Source organism: Convolutriloba macropyga, chromosome 14 (genome assembly GCF_964194025.1).
Source record: "Convolutriloba macropyga chromosome 14, txConMacr16.3, whole genome shotgun sequence".
NCBI lineage: Eukaryota > Metazoa > Xenacoelomorpha > Acoela > Convolutidae > Convolutriloba > Convolutriloba macropyga.
Genome location: NC_134481.1, coordinates 19,027,947 through 19,050,340, shown reverse-complemented (window position 1 = coordinate 19,050,340; position 22,394 = coordinate 19,027,947). Strand labels below are relative to the sequence as shown.

Sequence of the window (22,394 nt, the reverse complement as noted above, 5' to 3'; positions counted from 1 at the left end):
CTTTTCATGGGTCAACAAAGAGAATTTCAATCTCCCGTCCAAAAAAATGCGGTCGATTATAATTTTTCTATGGATCGAGCAAAAAATTTGTTTATTTTTTGCTTCTGTTCAAACTGAAGCGGCCTCGAAGCAAAACAAAACAGGATTGCACAAGAACACTCTAATTTGAAACATAGTTAAAACTACAAAAAAACGTGCATTTTTGCAAATCTTGAGATAAAGCCCATATTTAAACTAGACAATATTGCCATCTTACTTGATCTAATGAAACTAGGTAAATAAACTGTAATAGTATTCTTCCATAAGCCGTGATGAAAATGTTGCATATTTCGGCTGTGCTCCCTTTAAAAATATTAAATTGTCCTTTTTAAATAATTATTTTTGATAGATTAGACGTTCTTCAGAATTGCGAAGGAAGGAAGAGCTTATATGATGACTACATTAGAAGCAGTAGAGAGCAATATAATTACATGAAAGATTTTAGAGGCAATATGACGGCTCACAAATAGACTGTTGCTTGACTCATGAATATATATTAGCTTGGCGCAACTTTTTTGTAGTCCATTATTTTAAGTCAAGCAAAACTCGAGCAAAACTGTTGGGTCAAACTAAAACCCAGTGCGGTTAATTTGAATGTAACAAAGTTTGAGCATGACAATTTGGGGCGAGCCAAAAATACAACTGTTTGCCAAAAGTTGAGCTTAAGTCATAGCATAAGCTACTTTGGTTGAAAAACCTCTCATCATACCACTTTTTGGTCGATCAGGGTCTATTCATAAGTCGAGATGATCGAACCCTGTGAAAAGTTAACGATGTATTTTTTGTGGGAGAATATGTTTTGGGGGAGAACTCTTACATAAAATTTAGCTTGCTTGCGTCTTGCGTTATTTTTGCTTCAGCGTATTTGTCTTCAGTGTGCGTAAACATAATAATACCTATAATAGACCGTGACAACCAATGGGCCGTTCTCAACCATAAAAAAGCCCTATCATCCTATTTAACTTTTTCACAAATATGAACTCTAGAACAGGATACATTAAACCGCAAACAAAGTATTCAGTAGTAAAATTCTCTAATTGTAGTCATCTGGATTTCGCTTACTTGAAACAACCTTTTTGGATTATAGATGAATTATTGTGAAGGTTCCGCAAATTCAATTTTAAAACGGTTTTATCCATTAATAATTTTCGTCAGCTCAGCTCTCTTTCTTTATGAGCCTTGTGAATCAGTTGTTCTTCTATGCGCAATCAGAAAGCTAGTGTAAAATTTACGTACATGTTTTAGTTACCTAATTTATAATTACAGCGTAAGACTTCTTATTTCATGAGTTTATTTTACTAAAACTGACTTAAAATGATCTCTTTAAAATTATTCTCATATAATGAGAGAAGCTTTTGAAAGACCAAATACAAAAGTATCAGAACTGGCTGACTCGCAATACCATGTAGATTCTAGATTAATATGTAAATATAGTTTATTGTGCTGAAAATTTACCCAAATTGCATGCACCAATTCATCAATACAAATACTTAGCTGGCTCTGTTGACAGTTATAGATGCAGATGCTTGTTCCAATGTGAACTAAAATCAATGAAGTCTTCTCTTCCAAATATTAAGACCAAACAAACTATTTGTTTTTGGGGGTCAAATTTACCATCCGTTGTTCGACAACAGATCTGAGAAAACATTAAGGCGAACCCTTAGGGATTTTTTATAGCCTTAAAGATTAGAGGGCTAAAACTACTTATTTCTGCGCGCGAAGTGGACTTACGCAACTCTGACTGACTAACCGACACCGGATTACACTGATGGTAAACTTCAATTATTACGGTGGTAAATATATTCCAAACCGCAACCAATAATTTGCAAATATTGTATTAATCTACTATGATGCATGTGAAAGGGTGTCATGCACTATATAAAAAAATCAAATCCTCTCAGCCTGTGATTGGCGGAGAAAACACAAAAAGGCGTTCATCTGCTGCAATTTACAAATTAGGCAATGAAATTCGCTAAAAAAGGCACAAAACCAAAATTTTTGCAAGGTCTTTTAATGCTTCTTTGAATAATCGAATTAAAAACTCTGCATGAATCTACTGAATTTTTGTCAACTTTGAGCTCATCGTATTTAACCCATGTAATATGACATGAAAACTATTTTCCCCAAATTTCTTTTAATTTTTTGTCAGTGATTTCAATAAGGGGTTGTTTTTTAATTTATAGCCCCAATTAGTCCCAAAATTTTGAGGCCAAAAAAATGGGCATCCTGGTTTCGTACACGCTTTGTCATTTTCTGTTTTTTATTTGCTCGATCAGGTTTCCAAGAAAAAAAATCAATTTTAATGACTTAAATATCTAAATTTGAAAGAAATGGCATTTTTTCGTTAGCACTAATTTTGTCTGCTAGTCAGGTCGAGTTTATTCTTTCCTTCTTGACGTTTTAAATTGGTAGATATGTACACAAAAAACACAGTATGCCCTAAGGTGCATTAAGGCCACCTAGTTGGTTTTAGAAAATTTTTAAGCACTCGAGAGGCTGAATTTGATTTAGAGACAAGACTAAGAAATAATTTTATAGAACATTTGACCCAGTAAAGTGCAGTTTTTTCAGATTTTTCAGGATTATTAAAATTTTATGTGAAACGGTTCTTCCATTGTTCTTTTGCAAAATTAATTTTCATATCAAGTCTCTTCTTTTATGTTTTCATTTTTGTTTTTTAATATTTTAGGCACATATGAAGTTTTCCTACTTTTTTTATGAAATCGTGTAAGGGCTAAATAAAAATTTAAGCAGAACAAGAGTGGATTAGACGTCATACAACTTTCAAAAAAAATATTTATTTTTGGCCTCTGTCTAATTAAAATTTTAATATGTCCGACCAGGTTTGCACGAATAAACTGTTTTTGAAAGCTTAACTATTTAAATATGGGACAATTGGACATTCAGTTTTAGCAATTTATGGAAAAGGGTTTTAGAAAGTTTTCTGCTTTTTGAGTTCATGCGTTCAAAAAACAATACGTAGTTGTTGGTATTATATTGCTGTTCATTTTGAAGAAATAGACACTGATTTTATTAAACGCATTTTGCCAATTTCAAAATTTCTTACTTTTTTGTAGTTTTCCGTGCCTCCCCTCATATGTTATATGTTGAGTTAGATTTTTTGTAAATGTTTAGGTTTTTGGTAATATTTGTCTCGTTTTACACCCTAAGAGCAAGAGTATCCACAATTTATATGTTTTGTTTTCTTTTTTCACAAAAGTTTGTTTTTTGAGCTCGTAGAGTCCAAATAGTTTGCTGGTAAGTTTGACGTTTTTTAATATCTTCCTTAAAATTTTTGGATTGTATGTGGGACTTTATCTACTTTTTCACCGTGGGATGTGTTTTCCTTCTTTGATGACATTGAACTTTCAATACATGATGCACAAGTTATAATCGATGGGCCTTAAGGTGCATTAAGGTGACCTAGCTGGCTTTAGTAAATTTTTAACTGCTTGATGGGTCAAATTTGTTTTAAAGACCTTATGTAAAGAATACGAAGTCCTTTTTCAGAAACGTTTGAGCCCAAAAAAGTGTAACTTTTTCTATCTTCTGTCTCGGAAATGTTTTTAAAATGTCCATGAAAACACAAACTATTGTTCTAATTTTTCTTTCCTGGATTTTTGTCTTTTAGGAACCAATGAAGTTTTCTTACTTTTAAATGCTAATTAAGCTTTCTAGTAAATTGTGCATGTAATAAAGGTAGATTTAATTAGGTAGATTTAATCAGAAAACGCGTTTGGAAGGCAAACGCATCTAAAAAAATTTGTGTCCCTTTTGCGTTTGTCTGTTTTTTGTATGTCCAGCCAATATTCCCAGAAACAAATTGAAGGCTTAGCTATCAAAATTTGAAACTAATGGAGATTGATTTGAAATATTTTTAATGTTTTTTTGACAAATTTCGATCAGTGTGTTTGATTAAAGAAAAACAAAAAAAGTTGTTGGTTTACAACAATCATTCTGAGGAAATAGACATTGATACCTTTTCTAAAACCTCGAGACTTGAGGAGGTCATGCTTAATAAAAAAAACTAAACAAGTGAACTGAAAACCAATTTAAACAGCATACTTTTTGAACAGCAAAATTAGGGTATATTGAGAATATATAACGAAATTCAATAATACATTCTATCAATTTTAGCCACGTCACTTTGTTCACACTTGTCAGCAGCTTTAGTCAATAAATACCTATATATTTGGTTATGTGATTATCATGATGTGAAATTGAAACTTAAATATGAGCTACCTTACAAGCAGCAAAACACTAACGCATTGTATGAGGGACCCGAGAAATTCATTATCAATTATCACAAGATTATCTACAGATGGTTCGCGAACAATTACATTGACACCATAGTTACACTGAGAGATAGATGTTAAGGAAAACAGCATGAAAGCAACTTGAAAAACTACAAAAAAAACATTGTACAATCACTGCTATGGCCCAGCTTGAGGTCGCGCTCGAAATCGCCTCTGATCAGACCGTCCCAGACAAGTGGGACCTCTGATCAGACCGTCCCAGACCGCGGTGACCTCAGATCAGACGAGTATACGCTCGAAGATCATTGTGCGCTCGAAGTGCGCTCGAAGCCGCCTCTGATCAGACGAGTTCCAGACCGAAGTGACCCCTGATCAGAAAAGTTCTATAGCATTGTCCAGACGAGTTCCAGACCATTGTCCAGACTAGAGTGCGCTCGAAATATAGTCCCAGACTAAAGTGCGGTCGAAATCACCTCTGATCACACAAAAGTGCGCTCGAAGTTGCCTCTGTTTAGACTAAAGTGCGTTCGAAATAGTCTGATCAGAGAATGATTTTGAACGTGAACAAATCTCTCAATATCGTTATAATATATTCATTTCATCTATCATTTTATCATTCTTATATTCAACTAACAAAAAGCCAATCCTGAAAGTATTGCTAATGAAAATAAATCGAAAAAAAACGATCAAAAAAATTACTGAGTATGCCATTTATTTATGCTTTTAACTGAATAAATGACAGCTTTGCATAAAAACGTCTTGATCTACTTTGATTCAAAATCGGCCCGGTAGTTGTTATCAGCTGGACCCCTTGGTTCTGATCAAACCCATCAGATTTTCAGATGAAGTTCTGATCAGAATGCTGTTTTATTGTTGACTCTTACCAGAGACACCAAAAGTTAGTATGAAAACAAAAAACTTGAAAAAAATTCACTCAAATTGGTCTCTGGTCAGACTAGTGTGCGCTCGAATTGGCCTCTGATCAGACAAGTTTGCGCTCAAAACTGCCTCTGGTCAGACCGTCCCACACCGACGTGACCTCTGATCAGACAAGATCCAGACCATTGTCCAGACAAAAGTGCGCTGGAAGCTTTTCCAGACCATGTAATTCGAGCGCACCCGGAACATGTGTGCGCTCGAAACTCGTCTGATCAGGGGTCACTTCGGTCTGGCCACCTCGACCTGGGGGTTGTTTTATACTGACTTGTAGTGCTTATTAGTAGCACAATTTTTGAGCAGTAAATTACTTGTTACTGTTTTTTATTTCTGATAATGGTCTTTGTGATTGTATTTGTTAATTGGATTAGTTCAAAAAATTTAATTTTGAGTTAAAATTTATTTTGTTTTTTCCTAAGGATCGTTTAACAAAATAATTCATTTCTTTTTTATTTGATCTTTTATATGAGAATGTTATTCACTGCTAAGTTTGAATCTTTATTCACGGGGTTAATCAACGTTGAAGTTTTGTCCACGCATTAAGATTGAGAAAAATGTATGAAAACTACCCCTATCAACGCAGTTTATTAAGCGTTGTTTAATGTAATAGTACATAAAACCGGATTGATTTAAATATTGCTAAGGTAGTGACTTTAGCGGCAGGAATCCTTAGCATTTCCTGTTTTTTGACACTTTAAGTTTTTGACAGTTTTGTTTTTTAGAAAAAAGCTGCTCTTGCTTATCGCGTACGTGCCAATGTAAGATGCGGGTTTCCTCGCTCTTTTTTGCTATTCTTGAGAAAAATAGGTTTCCAACAACTTATTGCCAAAAATATCTATTTTTAAATATCCACATACTATCCTTATTGTTGCGGTAAACAACCAATTGACAAACAGTTTGAGATTACAGTACCTGAAGTCAACAGTGAAAGAAGGAGCTTCGAAGATGTTAACTTCAATCACAGTCACCGACGACAACTTCGATGTTGCAATGGAAATTTTGCAGAACCGATATGACAACAAAAGATTAATACTGCGAGCCCATACCCATGGAACTGTCTCCTATCGACCAGTTTCAAATGAAAACACGCGGGAATTACGAAACCTTGTCGACACAATGAACGAGCACATACTTTCTCTTCGCATTATGGAACAACCAGTTGAACATCAGGACCCCTTCTTTGTCTACTTGATTGCAGAAAAACTGCCCACCAAAACACGAAAGTTCTGGGAGCTATCTTTGAAAGGGAAAAGACCACAGACTTATCAGGAACTAAAGACTTTTTTGGAGGAACGTGTTCAAGCCTTGGAGTCAGCAGTACCAAGCAACAGTTCATCAAATACCAAAAAACGGTCACATTCGAAACAAAATCAATTACAGAGACAACTTCACATTCATGTCACAACAACGAATCAGCAATGCGAATGTTGTGAAGAGGAACAACAAACTTTCAATTTTGGGAAGTTCAAAGGTTTAGGTGTCACGGACCCAGCCCAGCTGAACAAAGTCAAAGGACTTTGTTTCAATTGTCTACGACAAGGACACCGAGCAGAGAATTTCGAAGGTTCTTCATGCCGGCAATATGGACGAAAACATCACACTTTGTTGCATCCAGAAGAAGCGCATCAAGTCGACAATCAAGTGAAAAAATTGTTTGGAAACTGTCGCAAAGCCAAAGCAGAGGAACAGGAAAAGGTTACATGTGGAGCTTCCAGCAGTAATGCAGAACAAATAACTATTGATCAACAGATAATAGCAGCCCTCACCCATGAAGACAAGACACAGAAAATTTTTCTCCAGACTTTAATTATTCCTGTTAATGTCAAAGGAGAAATCGTATATCTGCGAGCAATTCTGGACTCTGCATCTCAGAATACTCTGATAACTGAATCTGCAGTACAAAGACTTCAGCTAAGGAGAAAGAGGAACAATACTCGTGTTTTTGGACTGGGAGGAAATGAAGTCTCAGCTAATCGCGGGTTGGTTGACCTTTGCCTTCAACCAAAAAACAAAGCATCAATTATCATTGACGCGTCAGCTTTGACAAAAATGAAAAGCAATTTGACTTCTCGGTACATCAACATAAAAAATTGGGAGACAGTAATGGAACTACAGTTGGCTGATCCTGACTTTAACAAGCCCGCTCAAGTTGACCTGATCGTTGGAGCTGAACACTACAAATACTTGATGATTGAGAACAACCGACTGAAAGAACCAAGCATTCCTGTTACCTATCGACTCTCAGTATTCGGTTGGTAAGTAATCGGCCGCGAAAACGTGCAAACTTCCAATTCTTCCAATTTGCAAACCTACTTTGTGTCATCAATTGAGGACAGTTTACAGCGCCTGTAACTAAACACCAGACCGACGAAGAAAGAAGATGTGAAGAACACATCAAGTCAACCACACGAAGAAGCGCTGAAGGAAGCTTCATCGTAAAACTTCCCTCTAAGAAAGAAATTGGAGAACTGGGGGATTCACAGCAGCAAGCACGACCAAGTCTTAGAAGTCTTCTTCATAGATTTAAAAAACAGCCTGATCTGTAAAGACGATATAACGAGTTCATCAATGAGTTCATCAAACTAGGACACATAGAATAAAAACCCGCAAAAAAAGATGAAACTGCCAATAGAGAAAAACTATTATCTCAGCCATCACTGTGTGTTCAAGGACTCAAGTACACTTAAGAAGCTGCGTGTAGTCTTTGATGGTTCAACGAAGACTACCAGTGGCATTTCTTTGAACGATAGACTGATGGTGGGACCCAAGATCCAGCAAGATCTATTCAGCATCTTGATACGTTTCCGTATGTATCCTGTAGCGCTTTCAGCAGACATTGCAAATATTTACAGACAAGTGCAACTGGACGCCGAACATAAAGACTATCATCGACTATTTTGGAAGGAATCAAACTCAACTGATATTAAGTCATTTAGGATGACACGTGTCAGGTACGGAATAGCATCATCAGCGTTCCAGTCTGTTCGTCCCTTACAGGTTTTACCGGAAGATGTTACGGACAAAAATGTACAGCTAAGAATCATGACAGACATGCACGTCGACGGCTTCTTGACTAAAACACCCGATCTGGAAAGTGCAATGAAACTACAGAACTCAATCATAGCAGTTCTTTCACAGGCAGGGTTAGAGATTCGCAAAAGGACTTCAAGTAACCCAGAACTTGGTGAAAGATTACCTGCAAACTTTCGAGAAACTACCGACGAGATGACAATTAAGAGCGACGACTACAGTATGAAAACTTTAGGCGTCAAATGGAACCCAAATCCAGACCAGTTCAGTTTCATTGCAAAACTGGACGAAAAGACACCATCTACAAAACGCGAAAAACTCTCGGAAGTCATCCGGCTGTTTGACCCTTTGGGATGGCTTTCATCTACAATAATACAGTTCAAGTCTTTTGTGCAACTGCTTTGGATGGACCAACTTAGACGGTACGAAGCTTTGTCGAAAGACTTCAGCAAGAGTACAGCCGACTAAGACTTCAAATGCGGGAATTAAAAAGTTTTACACTGCCCAGAAAAGTATTTTCAACCTCTCCAGCATCATCAGACATTGAACTTCACGTCTTTTGTGATGCTTCCACTAGAGCCTACGCCGCATTTTATATACGAAAATCTCTCGACGGATCGGTTCACACAAGGATGTTGACAGCAAGGACCAGAGTTGCACCAATAAGGAGCTTGTGCGTTCCCGGTTGGAACTTTGTGCAGCACTTCTTAGAGCAAATTTGGTAAAAGCGGTATCATCATCTTTGAGCGGTCAGCGTTTCCCGACAACAAAGGTACAAAAGTGTACGCTTGGACAGATTCAACGGTAACACTTGCTTGGCTGCAAGACAACCAAAGAAAATGGAAGACATTCTTTGCCAACCTTTTTTGCAAAAATTCAGAACATCATTTCATCCAACAATTGGAATTTCGTACCGACGGAGGAGAATCCTGCTGATTGCGCATCACGAAGGATCTCAGCCGCAAACCCAGCTGAACACAGCCTTTGGTGGAGTGGACCCCACTGGCTAGAAAAAAGCGAAGATTATTGGCCGAAGGCGGAATCAATTGAGGAACATCAGCCCGCAGTGAACAATGAAGTGCAAAGAGAAACACTGATGCAAACGACAATGGTTGCTACACAGGAGAACAACTCAATAGTTCAGCTAATTCATCAAATATCCTCGTTTCGAAAACTGGTTCGAATTTTTTGTTTTGTCAAAAAGTTTATTCAGAAGGCTAAATAACAAAGCCAGAAGACCTTTGCCAGCAGAACAGATCCAACACAATCCGATACCAAATTCTACTCACAGAAGAGGAATCTAACGTCACAACGATGTCAACAGAAAAAATCGGAAGCTGCAATAGCATCTGAATTCCAATCGCTTCGTCATTTCAGCTCTTCAGATCTTTATCAAGGACGGATTGACATATACAGTTTGATTCAAAAAATTTTCTTGCAAGAGTTTGATGCCATTGTTAGTCAATCATCTTCATCAATGACAGAAGCGAAAGGTAACAAGAATTCGGACAACGCGTATTGTCATAAACCCTTTGAGGTTGAGGTAGGTAAAGATGAGGTTGGTAAGGTTAAAGTAGGTAAGTTTGATCAATGTGAGGTAAGTAAGGTTGGTAAGGCTGAGTTAGGTAAGGCTGGTAAGATTGAAGTAGGCAAGACAGGTAAGCTTCAGCTAGGTAAGCATGGTACAGTTCAATTAGTGTAGATAAACCAACAAGTTTCAAAAAATTGCAGCAACATGTAAGTACAAGTGAAGAAGAATTAATCAACCGTACCACAAAATTAAGAATAAAGCTCTTGCCAAAAAGAGGACGACTTTTCACACTTTTTCCCTTCTACGACTCAGACAATAAAGGTTTTTGCGTGGGCGGACGACTAGCAAACTCGCCATACAACATTGACAAAAAGTTTTCTATCCTGATTCCCAAAGATTCGCCAATCACATTGCTTCTGATTCGGGAAGCTCATGCAAGGAACTTACTTGGAGGCCCACAGTTAACATTGTTTTATCTTAGGCAAACAATTTGGATACCTGGAGAACTATCAGCTGTCAAAAAAAACTATTTACAACTGCAAGCCTTGCATTCGCCACGTCGCCAGGATTCTTCAGCCGCAAATGAGACATCTGCCAACAGAACGTGTTCTTTCATCATTTGCTTTCACCCACACTGGTTTGGACTACTGCCCGAAAATATTTATAGGGACAACTCAAGGATTTTCATTGGAACTCAGGGAGAATTTGAGTTTCGTAAATTATTAATGGACAGAGATTTCAAGGAACTGGTAGATGCCTTCACTACAGGACAGCAGATAAACTGGTTGACAATTCCTCCACGGACGCCTAACTTCGGATTTCTCTGGGAGGCCGCAACAAAATCCATGAAGAGACACTTTTACAGGACTGTGGCGACAACAAAGATGTCTTTAGAGAATTTCACAATCTTGATCACTCAAATTGAGGTCATCCTCAATTTTCGCCCGCTGAAAGCCCCCTCTAGCGATGCCAATCACCCCTCAGCGCTAACACCGGCTTAATTTCTTATTGGACGCCCACTAACAGCTTTGCCGGAGCCATCTCAAGAAGACAACCGGACACTGAACCGAAAGTTCAAAGGCATCAACAATATTGTCAGACAATTGTGGGAAAAGTGGTCCGTGGATTACTTGACAACACTTCGACATCGACCAAAATGGCACGATAACAAGAAACAGTACGCCGTCAATGACATTGTTATCATCAAGAAAGACATCACGCCTCCAATGCTATGGCCACTGGCAAGGATTACAAAACTCTTCGACGGAAATGACAAGATCGTGTCGTCCAAGTTAGAATTCAAGCAGGACTCCACATAGGACCAGTCAGCCGACTTATTTCATTGGAGAAGGAAAAATCAGAATCTCAGTTATCCGAATGGAAGACAGTGGATGACTCAATGGATGAGGATTGACACGTCAGCAGCACAGCCCATAGTAATACAACAAGACCGAAAGATAAGCGTTCCCTAGATAATGAGCAATCAATATTCAAGTCAAAAACATCAGCAATAAATAATTTGAAATCCGTCACGCTAATTCTTAATCATTCACATTCATGAGAGCAACAACAATGATGACCACAATGACGCTGATGATGATAATGATGATGATGATGATGATGATGATGATGATGATGATGATGATGATGATGATGATGATGATGATGATGATGATGATGATGATGATGATGATGATGATGATGATGATGATGATGATGATGATGATGATGATGATGATGATGATGATGATGATGATGATGATGATGATGATGATGATGATGATGATGATGATGATGATGATGATGATGATGATGATGATGATGATGATGATGATGATGATGATGATGATGATGATGATGATGATGATGATGATGATGATGATGATGATGATGATGATGATGATGATGATGATTATGATGATGATGATGATGATGATGCTGATGATGATGATGATGATGATGATGATGATGATGATGATGATGATGATGATGATGATGATGATGATGATGATGATGATGATGATGATGATGATGATGATGATGATGATGATGATGATGATGATGATGATGATGATGATGATGATGATGATGATGATGATGATGATGATGATGATGATGATGATGATGATGATGATGATGATGATGATGATGATGATGATGATAATGACCATGAGGAGGTTGATGACGACTACGACTACGACGATGACAACAAGGTAAACATCAATCAATTTTCAGAAAACAATTTCCTCGTCAAAAGTTTTCTTTGAAGTAACTTGTGTCAAATGGTCTCAAGTGACTTCAATATTACTTTTCTTTTGAACTCGTTCAAGGAGGCCGGGTTATGTTGCGGTAAACAACCTTTTGACCTTCATATTTCGAGAGCTTCAAAACTTCAATTCTAGATGACTTCGTCAACAAATGCAACAATAAATTACCACGTGATTTGAACTAAGATATCATAATTTCATCTGATTTTATCACAAACGTTTTTTTTCCTTTTGAGCTTGAGTTCTTCTTAAGCATAAAGCATTTAAAACTTTAAAGCAATTATAATTAACAAAAATAGGTGTTGCGACACAACACCTATTAATATTGAAATTTTTGAAAATTTTCTTATGTCAGTTTGGTTCGTAATGTTCAATTTTCTGCTGCTCAATTCAAGAATTTCAAATTTCTCAATCAATTCTTTCAAATATACTCCAGGACTTGCCCCCCAATATCAAATCTTTTTGACTTTTTTTCAGGTTTGATATTCTCGTTTCCAGGTTTTTGCATGATTAGGAAAACAGGAAGAGCTATGCATTGCCTTGTAAGATTATTTGCAAATGTTCAGCTGGAAGATTCTAAATCGCTTCATTACTTGAGAAAATCAAGGATTGTATTTAGAAAACGAGAAAGTTAAGATCCGAAGTGGATTTTACGCGTCTGTGTGTGCATATTTTGCCATGATTTTAAAATTTTGGTATTCTGGATACGACCACGACCACGAATGATGGTTATGACCACGCAAAAAATACTTTTCACTAAATAAATTTTTATTAAATTGCAATTTGAAAACGGATAATAGCACTACAAATTATTATAACACCAATTAATGATATCAATCTACATTCAATGATAGGAACTGAAATCTAAAATTAATTTCTGAGGAAAAATTTTTGACTATATTGCTGATACTTCTTACAAATATCAATCCATCAAAGCGAATATTTGTCCTAAGTCTCTTTTTCAAAATAATTGTTCGAATACCATTTGATGCCGCACATTATTTGCCAGTTTTCAACCCCTCTCACTTTCCTCCCCCCTCCTCCTCATAATATGTGCTGTTATAACAGCACACGTCCCTGTGTGTAAAAGTGCCCGAGATTGTTAGAGGTTTAGAGGGTATAAAATTAATCCACCGATACAGGGAAGGGGGGCAGACGGGGGAGGGGAGTCAACAAACCAGATATAGCATGGGAAGAACAGCAAAAAAGTCTATCGTCAGTATTCAAAAGTTTCAACAAAAGTCAGAACATTTAGACAATTGTTCGTTGAGAAGTTTCATAATGCGGTAGATCTGCATTTACAGAATTATTTTGCGGACTAGTCGATACGTAGATAGATCCATGTACAGTTGTCAGATTATGACTGGACATGGTCAATGTTCGGGTGTGATCAAACGAAATGGAGCTGAGCTTCCCTCTCATCTCAATTGCAGCACTATCCATCTTGTTTTTCTTCTGTAAAAGAAATTTTACTAATTATTTCTTGCCCATATCAGTGGAACGCAGGTTGAAGGGTCTGTTAGTGATCCGACTCGTTCAAATAAAAAAACAGCTATGATCAGAAACCACCCAGACAAAACCAGACGTGATCAGAAATAAGCTGACTAATGATCGGACTTTTGGGTTGTAAGATTAGGGTTGTAAACGGTGGAGAAAATTATTTACTGCTTACCCAGTTGCCTCGAAATTGTTTCAATCCGTTACTACAATCCGTGCAAAAAACATAACAACCTAACTTTAATTGACAAAACTTTGTCGATATTATCCAAGGTTTGTGACTGTGATCCTAGGTAATAGTTAATAATTAACTACATAAACAAAGTAGCTGATTTGCGAGGACTGTTTAAGCAGGAACGATCTCAATCTGAATATTGATTTAGCAAATTCTGTTACCGATTACTTTGCGACCTAAATTAGATATCAAAGAGTCTTTGAGAAGTTTGTGCTAAGTTTTTTTTCCAAACGGTGTCCTGTATTTTTACCCCCATTCTTTTAACCAACTATATTTTAACCGCGACGTTTTTAACCTCTATATCGTTTAACCCTACAATAATAATCTACCCCTAACTGATTCACCCCGATTTTGAGCCACCTATAATTGAGGATAACTAGCTCTCAATCAATTCAATTTAGTCTAATCAATAGAGATTAAAATAGGGGTGAAATGAATGATGAATGATTATAATCTACACACCTCATTAATATCAACCCTCTTATATTCTGTAAAATTATTGATTCAAATTTCTCAGCATAATAAAGCTTACAACTCAATAGTTAAAAGCAAATTTATTTCCAGTGTATGAATCTAAGGAACGCCTAATTGGCACGCAACCGATAATACTATCTTCTTAATTAATTTAAAATAATATATTTAAAATGTATTTATATCTACAAAATATTTGTCGATTTTCTCCAAGTAACTTTTCCCGTAATAAGTGATATGTTCTTATATATATATATATATATATATATATATATATATATATATATATATATATATATATATATAAATATATAAACAAAAATCATATTATAGGCGTAATAGAGAAAAACAATCGAAATTTCGTCACATTGATGTCATTTCGTTTTAATGAAAAAATTTATAAGTGTAATATTTTTTTCAGGAAACTCACGTCTTCTGCATCAGTTTCAGTATAAACTCCTTCATCTTTGTAATTAATTCAAACATGCACTTTGCATGATAAAAAAGTACCTAACCAAAAGTAAGCTTTTTACAGCCTCCTACAATTGAGGATAATTAGCTCTCAAACAATTCTATTTAGTCTATTCAATAGAGATTAAAGTAGGAGTGAAATGAATGAGGTATGATTATACTTTTTTACACTTCATTAATTTCACCCCAATTTTAATCTGTAAATTAATGGCTCATAATTCTCAGGATAAAAAACCTTAAAACCCCTTAGACAAATATTTTTCCAGTGTATGAGTCTGAAAAACAGCTATTTGGCACGTAACGGATAACACATTTTCTAAATCAACTTAAGATAATATATATATATATATATATATATATATATATGTAATTTGTCTTTTTTTAAGAAAAATACTTGTTGATTTTTTTCCTGTAATAATGGATACGTTCTTCCTATATATATATATATATATATATATATATATATATGAAATATTCAAATTATAGATGTAATTGAGAAAACCAATTAAATTTTCCTCACATTGATGTCACTTCGTTTAAAAAATGGTTGTAAATGTAAAATTATTTTCAGAAAAATCATATGTCTTCTACATCAGTTCAGTTTAAGTTCCTTCTATTTTGTAATTAATTCAAACATCAATTAGGCATCTAAGATTTTTTTTTGTTTTATATTCAACTAATCACTACGATTAATCGGTACAGGTCCGTAATTTGCTTCATTGTTTTGCTTTTCTGTTATACCTTGAAAAAATTCAAAAAAACTATAATGCCATTTTCAAATTTTTGTTTTTTATTTCCCTTTGAAAAACAAGATGAATTAATTACCGTCAAAATTTTGCGTTCACTGGTATGTAAAAAAAATGTAAAATGTATGTAAAAGTATGTAAAATGTAATTAATCGATTTTAAACCTTTTATAACTTTTTAATTTTAACTAAATAGAGCTAAGACAAAAACTCTACTATCGCTTCATAAAGTCAATGCTGTTATGGCATGTACACAGTTTCTTTCAGCATTTTTTGTCGAGTTGAGTGGGAAAAACCCAAAACAATTAACGTCGGAGAAATAAGCACTTTAATTTTCATTTTCACCTCGATAGCTTTGCCATATCTAAGCAAATATTTCCCACTTTATCAATTACTATGGCGACCCAATTTTTGTATTAGGCAAAAATGCAAAAATGCTTTTCGTATTAGGCACAAAAGCGTTAACTGAAACTCCGTTTGAAATCCATTTCGATTTGAAACAAACCATTAACTAAACAACCATTAACTGAACAAACCATTAACTAAACAACCATTAACTAAGCAAACCATTGACAACCAGTTTGAGAAAACACGCACTATTTGTTTAACAGTGCTTGTGACATCAAAATTGTAGTTCACTGGGAAAATGAAACAGTTCTCAGCTTTTCTCTTTAGCATTAAGCTGCTAAAAATACTATATCGACAATGGACGATTTCCTAGCTTGGTGCAAATTAAGAAAATAATAAAAGCTGAAAATTGAATATTAAAAAACAAATTGTTCCTTAAATAGCTTGAAATAATCTCGGTTGTTATAGTGTGTTATCGCGAATAAGCCTACTGTGTAGCACAAAAGCCTTAGCTAAAAAATTCAGTTTCAAATGCATAGGAGTTTGATTTTGACAGGAACGTTCTCCAACTTAAGATTTCTCTCTCTGAACACTCCCCCCCCCACCCAAAAAAAACAAGACAAAGAACGACATAACATAGCCAACTAATAATTTTTCTGCTTCTTCCCTGAAGCTACACAATCCAAAAAGCCCTGAAAGCAATCTGAAGTCAATTTTCATCGTTAAAATTGTTAAAATGTTTTAAAAGATAAAAGATAGAGGTCTTAAAAGTATTGAAAGTTTAAAGAGCTCGAGTAAAAGTTTAAGTTAGAGTGAAAAGTTAAACGTTTTAAATAGTTAGAAAACTTTTAAAAGTTAATGTAATAAAAATCAAGAAAGGTTATACGTTACGGTGTTTAACGTTATAAGTTTTGAATTCTACGCAAATTTTAAGTTTGAAGGTTAAAATAACTAAAATTTAAAAGAATTTAACATTTAAAGCTAAGGAAAGTTTAAAAAGTATTAGAAGTTTGAATGTTAAAATATACTCACCCAATTTTTTGACCTGTGTTTCAGAAGAATAAAAATGATAGGATTGAAAACAGCATTCAGGTTCAAAGTGAAGAAGGTCACACTCGATATGTAGGGTAGAAACCATTTCACACTTTCGGAGTGAAAATAGCCCTGACCAGACCCAAAATACAGCCCATCCAGGGTCGAAATCAGCTTCCAGTTGAAAAATGGGCTGTAGCATATGAACATTGTGACTGCTAGGGAAGTTGCATATCGCTGCAAAAATGTATCTTTGGATAAAAACGACGAGCATCTCGGATTTCGGCTCGATTCTTTATTGTTGGCAATTGTGTACACACTTGATTGTGGAATCAATGTTTCGGTTACGTTAGTAGGTCGCTCGGCGGAATTTTCCATAACGTTTTCGGGGGCGTCGTCGGGAGATGGTTGCGTAATAGCCGCTGAAGTTTGAGTTTCTGACGCAACGTGTGAAGGTAGTGCTATAGTGATGAGAAAATATACTAACTTCATTACAGACTAGCGCCCCTACCAAATGGAATTTGAACTAGATTAACGCAAATTTTACAAATTGGCTTATTTTGTGGAAAACGGTAACAAATGTTGTCACCGTATTCCACAAATGAGCATGTGAGCATGTTTTTGGTTAATCAGATTTATCTATTTGGCGTTGATTTTGCCAAAGTTGCACTAATCCATCTTCAAAGCTAGTTGTAACTGCCGCGAATTGAATTTCAGCTAAGGATACATTTTTCGCTATATTAGCTTTGGCCGGGCACAGGACAATAACAACGGACTGGAATGTGTTTTAGTTCTAAATACGTTTCTGCATACTTCAAAATGATTTGATTTGATTGCTGTCATTTGATTTTGAACAGCTGAGGGAGAAATATGATTGCTGAACACTTCTTTAATCAGAGAGTCTTCCAGAATGTTATAATTACTGATCACTTTTCATACAAAGGTCTTTCTCAGAACTTAATAATTACTGACCACTTCATAATTAGAGAGGCTTTAAGATTTTAAAAAAACAATTACTCATTCTTCACCAAATGAAGGCCCAGTATACTTTAGCCTGAGTTGACTTTTTTCGCCAATTTAACAAGTTGTTTTTGAGTTGACTCTGAAAAAATGGAAATTCGCTGTAACAGTTTTTTCTAAACATTAAAAACGAACTTCCTTCTGATTGCAATTTTTATAAAAACTGTTGTATACAATATAGAAACTTTTTCTTTAAGTTAGCTCGAAGTGGCTGTTTTCTTAAGTAGAAATATACAACGTAATCAAATGCATTAGGTAAAAAAATTATTTGAAAATATATAGATTGTTTACCAATGCAATACGTTTTTTTAAATGTTCCGGCGCTGTCGACTCGCTTTGCTGTTTTGTAAAGCGTCTTAGAAGTCAGATTAGTAGCTACTTAAACGAATATTAATTACTTGATTGTCTGTGGATCGTAAGAAACGTAGCGCTTGGAAATTAAATACTGTTGAATTGAAGCAATATACAAAACAACTCCTCTGTTTCAAATTTTAGGCTATGAATACACGTTTTGAGATACACTTTGTTGAAAATGCTAGATGATTTGGAGTGAATAGTCGTCCCATTTTGGTAAGGGGGCTAGTCAATATTGTTCCAAAAAACGAAACCAGTTTATATTCCAAAGAGGTCAATACTGATCAAAACCATTTGAAGGTTACTCAAAAGTTACTCTTCTAGATTTCAAGTTTTGTACTGTTTCAGTAGCTTATAACACAGCGCAAACTTTAAGCTCACAGTTTACAGACCAACTATGCTGGTTAGCCATATTTAAAGAAATATTTAAAATAATTGTGCATTCTCAAGTAATCCTACCAAAATCTTCACTGATCTGCTTGAGCCTTGTATTGGAAAATTTACTTTTACAGATTCAAATTCTATAAACCTTGCATTGGAACAAAAAGTCGATATTCCTGACCTCCACCTGGTCTTTAAAAATTGCTCATCTTCTAAGTTAGTCCCTGATTTTTAGAAGTATTTTCCCACATAATGCGAAGTTGGACAATTATTCAGAATTTTTTACAGAAATGTAAACTTTTCAGTTTTTTTTATTATTAAAACTGTCTTCTGCGTCTTTTTTAGTCTAACCGCTTTTGTTTATGTTCATAATTCTAAGATGGAACATCCATCTAGTAATTTTTTTTATTTCATAATCAACTGATGACTACAAACAAACTATGCAGATTCATCATTGGCTTCGTTTTACAACTGTTTTTTCTACCTTAAAAAATCAAGAAAAAAAAGATATTTTTAATTCTTGATTGTTTTGATTTCTCTAACCAGTCTTTTTATGCCTTATAAGGGCATTCTTTATTCAGAGAGTCTTCCAGAATGTAATAATTACTGATCACTTTTCATACAAAGGTCTTTCTCAGAACTTAATAATTACTGACCACTTCATAATTAGAGAGGCTTTAAGATTTTAAAAAGACAATTACTCATTCTTCACCAAATGAAGGCCCAGTATACTTTAGCCTGAGTTGTCTTTTTTCGCCAATTTAACAAGTTGTTTTTGAGTTGACTCTGAAAAAATGGAAAATCGCTGTAATAGTTTTTTCTAAATATTAAAAACGAACTTCTTTCTGATTGCAATTTTTATAAAAACTATTGTATACAATATAGAAACTTTTTCTTTAAGTTAGCTCGAAGTGGCTGTTTTCTTAAGTAGAAATATACAACGTAATCAAATGCATTATGTAAAAAAATTATTTAAAAATATAGATTGTTTACCAATGCAATACGTTTTTTAAATGTTCCGGCGCTGTCGACTCGCTTTGCTGTTTTGTAAAGCGTCTTAGAAGTCGGATTAGTAGCTACTTAAACGAAAATTAATTACCTGATTGTCTGTGGATCGTAAGAAACGTAGCGCTTGGAAATTAAATACTGTTGAAGTGAAGCAATTTACAAAACAACTCCTCTGTTTCAAATTTTAGGCTATTAATACACGTTTTGAGATACACTTTGTTGAAAATGCTAGATGATTTGGCGCGAATTTCAGAGTTAGAGCTAATAAGCAATATTGGCAGAGGAAGCAAAAACTAATTGAATTATTCGCGCAATTTTATGTTTTTTCGGCGCGTAGCAAAATTTAGAACTGAACAAGAGTCAGAGCGGTTAATCAGAAGAAGTCGGCAAATCTCAAAACTGAAACTCAAGGTTATCCGGTCAAATTTGTTTTCTCTTTGCACGTTTTGGGTAACGATCGACTCAATTTCTTGTCTAAAAAATAAACTGTTAACACTGTTGTGTGTGTAGGTTAACACAAGAGGTCAAAATAATTAGAACCAACAGCGCCTAGCAAATGACTGCTGAGCTAGGAAAAAATCAATTGAGGGGCAAGCTATCAACTTTACTGCAGTGAACTAATATGGACTATTGTGGAAGCCCAGTAGACGGTTGAAGAAAAATAAGGGTAAATTTTGTAAGTTTTAATTAAATTATAGCTAGTGAATCAAAGGGTTGTTACTATCACGTGTCTATTTCCTTTCAGAACAATTTGAACAATTTACAAAGACAGTTAAAATGACCAATTGTTTTTGAGCTGGCTTTCATGTTCTCGCTTCATAAATTTTTTGTCTTCATTTTCTTATGTCTTATTTCAAAATTCATTCTATGGTAGAATTTTAGCGGCCTTCTCTTTCTTCCTGATGGCTGTGGGTACTGTTTTGTCCAATCTGACACTCTTAGGGGATATTGGTTTAGAATTATTTTTGGTTTAAGGAATGATATTTTATCATCTGATTTTTGCTGCAGAGCGCCCCATTTGATAACTTTTGACATTTTTCCCGCAGGCTCTGGTTTAAAAATGAAAATCTAATTCTTCGGTGAGCCAGTACTGTCAATTTTTGAGTCCGGTGCTGATATTTGACTGACATATCTTCAGTTCATCTCTCTTGAATACATGGTCTTCTGTAATAATTCACTGAACGGTAAAATTTCCTATTTTTTAGAAGGAACTTCATTGTTTGCTATGATTTTGGGCCTCTACTTGGCATAACTATTGAGTGTCTGGATATATTTGTAAGCTTAAACAGTGTGTTTTTGATTTGTGTCGAACCGAGAAACTACATAGGAAGATGTTTCTAGGCTCTATAAGTATGTATTGTACAAACTTCAGCGCAAAACAATAGATAATGATGCTCTGAAATGGCGCTAGAACTTTGTCAGAAATGCGCTGAAATGCGCTAAATTTTCAAAAAAAAAAATTCAGCGCAAAAATCTTACATAATGATGCGCTGAAATAAGCTGGAACTTTGTCAGAAATGCGCTGAAATTTCAGCGCTCAAATTTTCAGCGCAATTCGGCACAATTCAGCACATTTCAGCGCATTTCTTACATGATTTTTGGAAAATGTCTCGATCCGGGAAGACATTTTAGATTAATGTTAAAAGAGATCTTAACGCGTCCATTAATGACAAGTTTGTGTGTTGCATTTTAATAAAAATCAGAAGCTTAGTAGTGTTAAGGTGTAGTGTGGAATAAACTCGATATCTTACAATTGGAAAACTTTCTCATCACTTTTGTTAATAGTAGTAGTCTCCGGAGTGTGTTCTGAAAGTGCGATGGATTTATTAGAACAGGTCTCGGTTGAGTAGATACTTTGATGACGTGATTCCCTCCTTGCAAATGAAATGGTCTGCTGCTGCATTGATGACGACGATGACGATGCTGTTGATGACGATGATCTGCAATTAGATCTCTGCTCCTTCATATGTCCAGTTCCACCTTAAAAGTGAAAGAATGGTGTTTAATTATGTTGGGTTAAATGAATGGGGTTAAAGAAAACTAGAACGGTTATGAGATACACCTGTTATGAATTACCCACAAATACTTTGTTTCAATTTCAAAGATTTAATCAGTGAAATAAGTGTTCCCTCTATAAATTTAATAAGTGAATTTAGGAAGCAATTTGCTTCTATAACTCTAATTCTTCAATCCGTTTTTGGATAGTTACTGCATAAGGAAAGGTCATTCATCAGTTACAAAGTTCATGCAAAAATTGTAAAGTTTTTCAATCTAAGATCATAATCCTCATCATCCTAAAACATTTACATCTGCAGAAATTCTGTCTATACAACAGATTTTACATGACTTTGCACTCAAAATGGAAAATGATTAAATTTGCTACTGTTATTCGAGGTCATAAATACCAGGATTTTTATTCTGAACTGTTTTGTTGTTCAGGAACACAGGTCGATAGAATAAATATTTGTGAGGGATCAAGGATCAGAATAATTATTTTGAAAAGCTTTTCTCTGCTATAGAGGGGACTAAAATTTTCCTTACTGAAACTTGACACTTTCATTTTCTCTTTCAAAACTAATCTGATTTTAGTACATTGACGTTTTTCCTTAAACCGATTTCTTTTGCGCACAGACAGACGATTAATAAACATTGCTGGAAGTTTTGAAGCAGAATCTCTTGAGCAGTAGAACATCCGTCAACGTCAACTGAAAATCACGAGAAAACAATGTTATTTAAATGGGCAGGAAATTTGAAACGGAGATTAGAGATAAAA

The 22,394-nt window shown here is 35.1% G+C and overlaps 3 protein-coding genes across 3 annotated transcripts; 2 read left to right on the top strand and 1 right to left on the bottom strand.

The window, feature by feature from the left end:
* Positions 1-6,176: 6,176 nt before the first annotated feature.
* On the top strand, positions 6,177-7,490 carry LOC142352875 (uncharacterized). Its single transcript, XM_075405030.1, has one exon. It carries the CDS (start codon positions 6,177-6,179, stop codon positions 7,488-7,490), a length of 1,314 nt encoding a protein of 437 aa, XP_075261145.1.
* A 357-nt stretch (positions 7,491-7,847) lies between these two features.
* On the top strand, positions 7,848-8,729 carry LOC142352874 (uncharacterized). Its single transcript, XM_075405029.1, has one exon. The coding sequence runs from the start codon at positions 7,848-7,850 to the stop codon at positions 8,727-8,729; it is 882 nt and encodes a 293-aa protein (XP_075261144.1).
* Positions 8,730-13,196: 4,467 nt separating this feature from the next.
* On the bottom strand, positions 13,197-21,598 carry LOC142353227 (uncharacterized). The gene is made up of 3 exons (XM_075405455.1): positions 21,395-21,598; positions 16,859-17,319; positions 13,197-13,514 (listed from the first exon to the last, which is right to left on the bottom strand). Exons 1-3 carry the CDS (start codon positions 21,585-21,587, stop codon positions 13,311-13,313), a joined length of 858 nt encoding a protein of 285 aa, XP_075261570.1. The 5' UTR covers positions 21,588-21,598; the 3' UTR covers positions 13,197-13,310.
* Positions 21,599-22,394: the final 796 nt, after the last annotated feature.